Raw genomic sequence first — 10,284 nt, 5'->3', positions numbered from 1 at the left:
GCCTATAATCCCAGCTACCTGGGAGACTGACACACAAGAATTGCTTGAACCCGGGAGGTGGAGGTTGCAGTGAGCTGAGATCATGCCACTGCACTCTAGCCTGGAGTGAGACTCTGTCTCAAAAAATAAATAAAAAATAAAAAATAAATCAATTTAATTCACTACATTAATCAATGAAAGGAGAAAAATCGTATGACTACCTCAATGCAGACTGAGCATCCCAAACAGGAAATCTGAAATGCTCCAAAATCCAAAACTGAGCACTGAAATGACACTCAAAGGAAATGTTCATTGGAGCAGTTTGGACTTCAGATTTTTGGATGTGGAATAATGTTCAATCAGTAACACAAATACTCCAAAATCAGAAAAAAATCGGAAATATAAAATACTTCTGGTTTCAAGCATGTCAGGTAAGAGATACTCAACCTGTATATGCAGAAAAGTTATCTAATAAAATGTAACATTTGGACCAGGCATGGTGGCTCATGCCTGTAATCTCAGCACTCTGGGAGGCCACGGCAGGCCGACTGCTTGAGCCTAGGAGTTCAAGACCAGACTGAGCAACACGGTGAAACGCCATCACTACAAAAAATAGAAAAATGAGCTGGGCATGGTGGCATATGCCTGTAGTCCCAGCTATTTGGGAGGCTGAGCTGGGAGGATAACTTGAGCCCAGGAGGCAGAGGTTGCAGTGAGCCAAGATTATGCCACTATACAATGGGAAACAGAGTGAGACTCTCTGCCAAAAATAAATAGTTAAATTACATTAAATTAATAAATATATATAAATAAATAAATTCAACATTCATTCAAGGTAAAAAAAAAAAAAAAACTCTTAGCAAAAAGAAATAGCAAAATTCCTTCACAGAAAAGGGATATACATTTAAAAAAATCTACTGTAAGCTCACATAATTCTAACACACTGAAAGTTCGCCCTTTAAGTTAGGGATAAGACAAGAATGTTTGCTGTCATTATGTTAACTCAACATTGCTGGAGATCCTAGTCAGTGCAGTAAGACAAGAAAAATATAGTAATATATAAGTACTTGAAAGAGAAACTAAATTGTCATTACCCACAGATACTATGATTATTTGTAAAGGAAATATAAACCCTAGAACTGATAAGAGTCTAGCAAGATTCCTTAAAATAAAATCAATTTTAAATTGATTTTGTTGTATTTAAATTGAATTAACTATATTTCTAAATATCAACAAAATTAGAAAATTAAAATTTTAAATAGATATCCATTTACAAACAGAATTTTAAAACCGTCAAGTGTCTAATAAATCTAACCAAAGAGATGCAAGATCTCTATAGAGAAAACTATAAAACTTTATTGAAGGATGTTTCAGAAGACCTAAATTAATGAAGAGCTGCTATACCAAGTTCACAGATTAGGAAATTGAACACTGTAAGGACTGTAAAGATGATGGTTATCCCCCAACTGATACAGAGATTCCATGCAATTCCAAACGAAATGACAAATGTTTTTGTGTGGAATTTCACAAGTTACTTTTTTTTTTTTGAAACGGAGTCTTGTTCTGTCACCCAGGCTGGAGTGCAGTGGTGCGATCTCAGCTCACTGCAACCTCAGCCTCCCAGGTTCACGCCATTCTCCTGCCTCAGCCTCCCGAGTAGCTAGGACTACAGGCGCCTGCCACCACGCCCGGCTAATTTTCTGTATTTTTAGTAGAGACGGGGTTTCACCGTGTTAGCCAGGATGGTCTCGATCTCCTCACCTCATGATCTGCCCACCTCGGCCTCCCAAAGTGCTGGGAGTACAGGCTTGAGCCACGGTGCCCGGCCAAGAATTTCACAAGTTACTTTAAAAACTTATGTGAAGGGCCAAGCCTGGTGGCTGATGCCTGTAATCCCAGCACTTTGGTAAGCCAATGTGGGAGGATGGCTTGAGGTCAGGAGTTTGAGACCAGCCTGGCCAATATGGTGAAACCCCATCTCTACTCAAAATACAAATATTAGCTGGGTGTGGTGGCATGCGCATATAAGGCAGGAGAATCTGGGGAGGTAGGAGAATCACTTGAACCTGGGAGGCAGAGGTTGCAGTGAGCCAAGATTATGCCACTGTACTCCAGCCTGGGCAACAGAGTGAGACTCCATCTCAAAACAACAACGACAACGACAACAAAACTTACGTGAAAAGGCATAATTTACTTGAAAATACCCTAAAAACTTTTAAAAAATAAACAAAATAGCATCAGAGTAAGTGTTGTACCAGATGTGAAGATTTATCATAAAGCTACATTATTTAAGACAGTGTGGAATTAGAGCAGAGATAGACCACAGATCCTTGCATTTTTGAAAACATGATTTATGTATGACAAAGATGAGACTGCAGAACAATGGAGAAAGAATGGTCTTTTCAATAATGCTGCTGAGGAATTGAGTGTCCTTATGGAAAAAGTGGGATTAAGCTTTCTATACCTCACAGCATACATAACAATCAATGTCAGGTAGATTATAGACCTAGATATAAAGAGCACAGTTACAATGTTTTTACAAAAGAATACAGACGAATAGCTTTATGATTTCGGAGTCAATGAAGATCTTTAAAATAGGATGAAACCTAATAGCCATAAAAAATAAAGATTCATAAACTTAACTACATTTTAAGACTGTCTGTTCATTAAAGGATATCATAAGGAAAATCAGAAGACATGCTACAAAAGAGGAGATACTGATAATTGCAACATGTAGCCCTGACAAAGGACAGACATCCAAAAAAAGAAAGATAATGTAAGACAGATTAAAGATTTGAACAGAATTCATATGAGGAAATCCTACTGGATGGCCAGATGAAAAGGTGCTCAATCTCAGAGAACAGCAAAACAAAATTACAAGGAGATACCATTACACATCCATCAGATGGACAAAAATAAGTCTCACCAAATCAAGTGTTGGTCAAGAAGGCAAGAAAGGAAATTTTTTCTTTCTTTATTTTTTGAGACAGAGTTTTGCTCTTGTTGCCCAGGCTGGAGTGCAAGGGCACGATCATGGCTCACTGCAACCTTTGCCTCCTGGATTCAAGTGATTCTCCTGCCTCAGCATCTGGAGTAGCTGGGATTACAGGCACCCACCACCACGCCCAGCTAATTTTTTTGTATTTTTAGTAGAGACAGGGTTTCTCCATGTTGGTCAGGCTGGTCTTGAACTCCTGACCTCTGGTGATCCGCCCGCCTCGGCCTCCCAAAGTGCTGGGACACAGGAGTGAGCCACCGCACCCGGCCCAAAAGGAAATTTTTATACCAAGCTGGGGGGCATGCAAATTGGTACAACCACTTTGAAAAGCAGTTTCACAGCTGGGCACAGTGGCTCACAGCTGGGTGCAGTGGCTCACACCTGTAATCCCAGCACTTTGGGAGGCCAAGGCAGGCAGATCACAAGGTCAAGAGTTCAAGACCAGCCTGGTCAACATGGTGAAACCCCCGTCTCTACTAAAAATACAAAAATTAGCTGGGCGTGGTGGTGCGTGCCTGTAATCCCAGCTACTTGGAAGGCTGAGGTAGGAGAATCACTTGAACCTAGGAGGTGGAGGTTGCAGTGAGCCGAGATCACACTACTGCACTCCAGCTTGGGCGAGATTCCATTTCAGAAAAAAACAGAAAAGCAGTTTCACATTGCCTAATAAATGTGAAGATATGCATACTCTATGGCCTAGCAATTAATTCTATTCCGAGGATACACTCTAGAGAAATGTATGTACATGTACACCAGAAAACAGGTAAAAGAATGTTAAGCATTGTTCACACAAGCCAAAAACTAGAATTCACTCAGATATTCCTTAAAAGAGTAGAACTGACGAACTGTGGTATAATCATATAATTATACAAAAATGAAAATAAATACATTGGAGCTACAAGATGGATGAATCTTACAAAATACTGAGCAAAATATGAAATTAATATATTCAGTATGGTTTCATTTATATGAAGGCAAAACCAGGCAAAACTAAATCATATCAAGAAACACAGGGCAGTAAAATTACAAAGAAAAGCAAGGAAGAAATTACTTACTGTAAAAACTAGAATGTTATTTTTGGTGGAAACAGGGTGGGTTGTGACCACATGGCAAAGGGCTTCTGGGGTGCCAGCACTGTTCTGTTTTTTGACTTGGGGGGTAGTTATGTTGATGTTCACTACATAACTTGTTATTCTATATATTTTTTTATGTAATTGTCTACATTTGTTTTAGAGTTCTCAATTTTTAAAAAGTTGAAAAAAGAATGTTCTAATGCCCTTTGCACATATATACCAGGTAAAGACTTTTCCATGAAGGAAGTTCATGGAGGACTTCAGTTACATCTCAAGACAGGACAGTGATTTCAGGAAGCTGCCTTCTCCCATTCTGTATCCCAGATAATTAACTTACCCAGTGGTGACAGCATATTTGATGTGGTTGCTTGTGGTATAGATAAATACCCCACTCTCATCCCAGGCCCCACTCTTGACACGAATGTTCTCATGAATGTTACATAAAGCATCCAGTTTGCGGTTACAGATCACAATGGCTGTAAGAGGCAAAGGGCATGAGTGTTCTGTTGGATAGGGTAAGTGCCGTAGACTGGCAGGAATGGGGGTGGGAGGGACTGGTCTCTAAATCAGGGTGGATATAATGAAGACTCACCGTGTTTGGCTAGTAGTGCCACATGTGACATGTCTGCTGACCAGATAACATATTTCACTTTAGAAATCTTCACAGATGCCAGAGTCCTGAGATAGACAGAGATGTGCAAACATGAATGGATCTATTTCCCTTGTCTCAGGCTATGATCTACATCAATTGCACCCTCTAATTAATGTAAACCCCAATTTCTTAATGCAATACTAATTATACAAAATAATGTAATTTCTACATAGTAGCTCAGTGACTTAAACATTTTGGCTCACACTGTTCACTTTCCCCCTCCTCAACCCCCTCTCCCTCATTTCCTTGTATTATTAGGGAATCTGTGTATGTCTATTTTCACCACTGGACTGTAAGCTCCTTTAAATATAGGAACTATGTTATTAATCTCTGTGTCTCTCTCGTTCTAAGCCCTGAGAACATGCTTTGTTCAGGTAAGTACTGTAAAAACAGATAAATAACCAAGACTCTCGCTGTAATGCTAGTGTGGACGTGCAGGATGGAGAGTGATCACAGAAAGGAAAAGTTACTACAAAGAGTCTTGGAGCACAAGAAGTGGCCAAGCAACAAGACAAACTCACTTGGGGAAAAAGGTTCCCACTAAAGATGTCCACTCTCCCCAACTACATGGCTGTCTGCTTAGGGGCACCTGATATGTTACCGCTTCTGCTGTACGTCAAAGAGTGTGATAGAGTCCGCATCTCGAAGCAGGAGATTGCCTGTGCCAGCATAGAAGATCTCATCACAGTTGGGCACCTGTACCTTTTTGGTGATCTCATTCTTCAGATTCTTGATCAGAAGCTGCAATAAGTATTAAAGATGGGGTTAAGAGAAGAAGTGTGTATAGATGATGATGGCAACTGATGATATGTCTCAGCAATTGTTCCTCAGCGTCAATTAACAAGTATTTTTTGTCCTGTCCATGTCAATGACCACTGCAGACAGACCACGCCAACCAAGATCTTCTCTAAGGGCCTTAATACATATTTTTTCTCCTCCAACTAAAATATCCTGAGAAGTCCCAACTAAAGTCTGAATTCCTCAATGAACAACAGAGAGAAAACAGTGTTTCTGGGGCTTAAATTTTGTTAAATATTTTCTTCAGAGTGCTTTATCTTGTGCTGGACCTATTACATTTCAAGTAACAATCAGCAGAACAAGAAGGGAAATTTCCTCATCCAGCCCATTCACTTCAGATTTGATGCATTTTGGGCTCCTGTAGTCAACAGTGACTTTAGCTTGGTTCTTAAACCCAGAGCCACAGCAATCAACCCAATCAAATCAGTTTTAATGCCTTTCCCCCAAGAGGGTTTAGTGTAGGGCTAGAGACAGAGGTATAGCCAATACATGAGAATCACAGCTGCTCGGGGGGAAGAATAGAAAAAACAATGGTCTTTATTTTGCAATACACAGGCCGCTGCCACCACACTCCCCAAATTAGTTTCCGCTTTTAGTCTTAACTCACCGAATGCATCCGATCTAGGACAGCAAACCGATTTCGAGCGACCCAAACGGCTGTCAGGCCTGAGGATCGTTTCCCTTCAGGCGCTGAGAAGAACAAAACCAAAGGGTGGGAGCATGTGGTGAGTCACTGGCAGGTGATATAGTCGGGTGCCATGGAGCTGCCAGTCTTGCTGGATGCCATCTTGGCTTTGCCAGTTGAGCTGCTTCCTAATTCAGCCATAACCTGGGGCTATCATTGAGTGACTTTTCCCCACCAGTCCCCTCCAAACACCAATCACCACCCCTGCCAAGGCTCTTTTCTCTAGGCCAAGTAGTCGCATTTCAGCCAACATCATGTACTGGCAGAAGGGCCGCCCATCTTGGGAGACAGCACACTCCATCAAGCTAATGAGCAGGGCCTCCCTGGCCAAGCTGCAGCAAAGCAAGCCTGTGTCATAGGACCCCCTCCCCAGGATGCAGCTGCTCCGCTGCTTTTAACATGCAAATGCAGACTTCCTAGTAGGGCAGGGTGGGACAGAGCACTCCCAACTAAATCTTGACAGGAGAGCTTGGTGCTGGGTGGTATTTAGAACCAAGCTGTTGCTCTGTAAATGTCAACTGACCATTCTTATCAACTTGACGAGAATTAAAAAATGTTTCTCAGTTCAGTGGCTTATTAGTTTTGAAATGGACACTCCATTCTCTGGGAAAGTTGTAGAAGGATAAACAGAAGGGTGCATCAAAATACTCTTTTACCTATTAGACCAGCAGAAAACTGGAGAGAACATGTTGGCCAGTCTTGCCCCTGGCATCTGGAGTGGCAGGCAATTTATGAAACTAATTATAATCAAAACTAACACTCTCACTTTCCAGGGGCCAGGAATCTGCATTATTCAAGCCTATCACTGTTGCCCACCATTGGGCTGCTCCTTTGTTATTATCTCCCTCAAAAAATGAAGTACAGAAAATAAAAGTGGTAATAAAACAAAACAAAATATTTTAAATTCTATTAATTGTAAACACAGACAGAAAAAAAAAAAGCAAAGGGCTGAGCTGGGCGGTACCAAACCATAAGATTCAGTCAGAAATGGCTTAACTAGTTTATAAGGGAGAATTTGACTTACGGATACTAAATACAAATATATTTTCTTCCTCTCACTATGAACACATTTAAAAGAGAGGAGATAGATTAGCAACAATAATAACCCAGTGGCACCCAGAAAAGAAACAGAGCTAGTAAATTATTTCTCAGGAAACTGTTGATGGGGTCTAAAATATCATGAAAGTATGCCAGTAAGAGTGGGGATATGCAGAATAAATCTCTGATCTGGTACTAGCTATAAACCTGCTGGAGGAAGTGCACTGAAAGGACCATAGGCAATAGTCAAATCCATTCTGAGAATGTTTTGTCAGCAAGTTCTAATCACAAGGACATCAACAAGGGATGGTGGTGATGGAAGAGGCAGGCAGGAGTCTCAGCTGGATCCTGGGATCCCAGGTGGGGTGTGGGGCTGTTAGCAGCCTCATCTTTTTGACACGCAAAAGGAAGCAAACCGGATCTGGATGTGTATAAATCCCTAGTCCCAGGATGAGGCATTGTAAGATTGGAACCACATTTTTAAATAAATGAAACTACCAGGGTGAAAGTCGTATCAACTGACAATAAACTAGGATAACATGCTGTGCTGAAAGAGAAAATGGAGAGTTTCTAATAACCAAATTATAAAATATATATATCTAGCTGGGGTAATAAAATGGAGGAGGAACATGAATATTTCACACCATGGTCTCCGCTGATGCAACTGTCAGCAGCACCTGCCAACAGATATGAGTGATGTGGCCATGGCTTGTGGATGGAATGTGAAAAACTTGAAGAGGAGTTATGATGCGGGTGAGGAGAGCTGGAAGCAGAGTGGGGTAGACAAAAAGAACACCTACCATCAGGATTCTGGGAGTCAGCATCTTTAGGGATGGTGTACAGGTCATAGGTACTATTCTCTAAATTGCTAGCTCTCTGTAGAAGAAAAGGGGAAATTAAAATGTTAGTGAGAAGCACCCAAGATAACAGTTTTCCAGTTTACTCTGACAGAGAAAACAGTTCCATTGCACAGACATCAATCTGAAACCATACTTTTCTTACCCTTCACCCAGAGGGCATTTGACTGTTTCTACATCTATGAATTATAGGGCTCTTTGCCAAACAACTCAGCACTGATGTCACTTTATTTTCTTTATCTTCCAAAGATGCAGATATTATCTGAATGAAAGTAAGAACTGCTCTCTATTCCACAAATTAGCAGACTAGGACCCTGATATTCTGGTACCCCACCCTGAGGACTCATCAACTGAGTACTCAACCACTGGAAAGAAAAAAAAGACATCAAAGAAAAGACACTATAGGAATGCAAATGTTTATTGGAAAAAGAAGAAAAGAAAAAACACGAAAGAACACTGTCAGAATATGGGACTGCTAGATATTAAAGAAGAAAAGATTAGACAATATAGTTATATAAGGAAAGACATCTAACTTCATTCCTTTTAACTTGGCCACCAGGGCACTAAAATTAGAATGTCATTTTTTTTTTTTTCAAATTCTGTTGCAAGAAACAGAGAGGACTCTTTGATGACTCTGAAGCCAACCCCACTGACATGAACTCCCTCTCAAAATCATAGCTCTTCTGTTTTCACCCAAAGGAAGGGATCAAGGTAAACATTTTCTTTCCATAGGATATATACAGTCTAAACATTCTCTCAAATTATTTCTAGTGATCTGGGTCATTCATCCTCATGCTCCATTAACTTCAACTTTCTATGAAAGATAGGCAGTTCACAAATGCTCAATATGTTTACGACAACTGAAACCTACCTGATTTGAGTCTCTGAGTGATCACTGTGTCAGCTCTCACAAAGTGACCATTAAATAGTTTTTAAGAAGCCATTAGAGATTCCCTAAGGGCATAAGAAAGAGACCTATGGAAAATGGGGAGAACTTAGGAGGGCTCCACAGGTTACTTACCGTACAAAGCAAGACTGCATTTTCTGCTGGATTGTATGACATATTGAATACTGGAAACTTGGAACCACTAGAGATATATATAGAAAAAGGAAAAAACAGGAAGACACATAAGAATAGAACCTCCTACTTATCCAATCTTTACACTAGAGACTCATCACTTTTATAATCAGGAGTAAAATGAATAAATATTGTATTCTCTTCCTTTAAGGCTTGGCAACTTCCCTAGCTCAGCTTTGAACAAACAGTTTTAAAAAGTAAGCCACAGTAGAAGTCAAATTATTCAATAGAAGGTAGGTAGGGTTAGCACTCACTGTAGTGAGTGGGACTGAAATTCCTACACATAATTGCAGTGGACACCACACAGTAACATAATGTGATTTGTCTCTGGCTGGTTTCTCCTGTCCCTTGGAGTGTTCACATAAACCCATTTTTTTATTGTAGTGATGCTAGAGGGCGGTTATCAAAACCTCATGCCAAAGTTTGCCACCATTAATGTTTCAGCATGCTGATGCAGCTGGCTTTTCAAAAGGACAGTTCCTTTTGCCAGGCATCCCAGAGGTTATCATATCTTCAGAATTAATAGTTTCCAGGGACATATATTCTGGTTCAGAGCTGTGTGCTTTTTGACGGAAGGCAATGGACAGTTAAAGACAAGAAATGCCAAATAAAGGCAAAAAGTTCTGTTACCAGTTTGGGCCATTCTCTATCAAGAAACTTCCTCTGGCTTGCAAGAGACCCAGCAAATTGTGGCAGAATGATTTTCCGTCCACGTGGTCACTAGCATTCTCAAGAAGGGAACTATCATTCTACTCATGACCACTTCCTTGCCTCCCTCACTCATTGGGTTTACACTGAGCAGGCTCATCTAATGGGGATTCCATCTGTGACAGAATACGAGATCCAAAATGTCACCTAAAAGAAGAGTCTTGGTCGGGTGCGGTGGCTCACTCCTGCAATCCCAGTACTTTGGGAGACCGAGGTGGGCAGATCACAAGGTCAAGAGTTCGAGACCAGCCTGACCAACATGGTGAAAACCTATCTCTACTAAAAATAGAAAATTAGTCAGGCGTGGTGGCACATGCCTGTAATCCCAGCTACTCAGGAGGCTGAGGCAGGAGAATCGCTTGAACCCAGGAGGTGGAGGTTGCAGTGAGCCGAGGTCGTGTCACTGCACTCCAGACTA

The 10,284-nt window shown here is 40.9% G+C and overlaps 1 protein-coding gene across 1 annotated transcript in view; it reads right to left on the bottom strand.

Annotated features, from left to right (window-relative positions):
- COPA (coatomer protein complex, subunit alpha) overlaps positions 1-10,284 on the bottom strand; it is a 53,613-nt gene that overhangs the window by 12,786 nt on the left and 30,543 nt on the right. The window contains exons 10-16 of the mRNA XM_011957665.1: positions 9,589-9,638; positions 9,102-9,224; positions 8,024-8,099; positions 6,108-6,190; positions 5,304-5,443; positions 4,643-4,728; positions 4,388-4,526 (exon numbers count right to left, since the gene is read on the bottom strand). Coding sequence (XP_011813055.1) covers positions 4,388-4,526; positions 4,643-4,728; positions 5,304-5,443; positions 6,108-6,190; positions 8,024-8,099; positions 9,102-9,224; positions 9,589-9,638 — 697 coding nt within the window. The remainder of the gene's footprint in view (positions 1-4,387; positions 4,527-4,642; positions 4,729-5,303; positions 5,444-6,107; positions 6,191-8,023; positions 8,100-9,101; positions 9,225-9,588; positions 9,639-10,284) is intronic.

This window comes from Colobus angolensis, unplaced genomic scaffold (genome assembly GCF_000951035.1).
Source record: "Colobus angolensis palliatus isolate OR3802 unplaced genomic scaffold, Cang.pa_1.0 Scaffold447, whole genome shotgun sequence".
NCBI classification, from domain to species: Eukaryota; Metazoa; Chordata; class Mammalia; order Primates; family Cercopithecidae; genus Colobus; species Colobus angolensis.
This window is presented reverse-complemented; position numbering and strand designations above follow the sequence as displayed.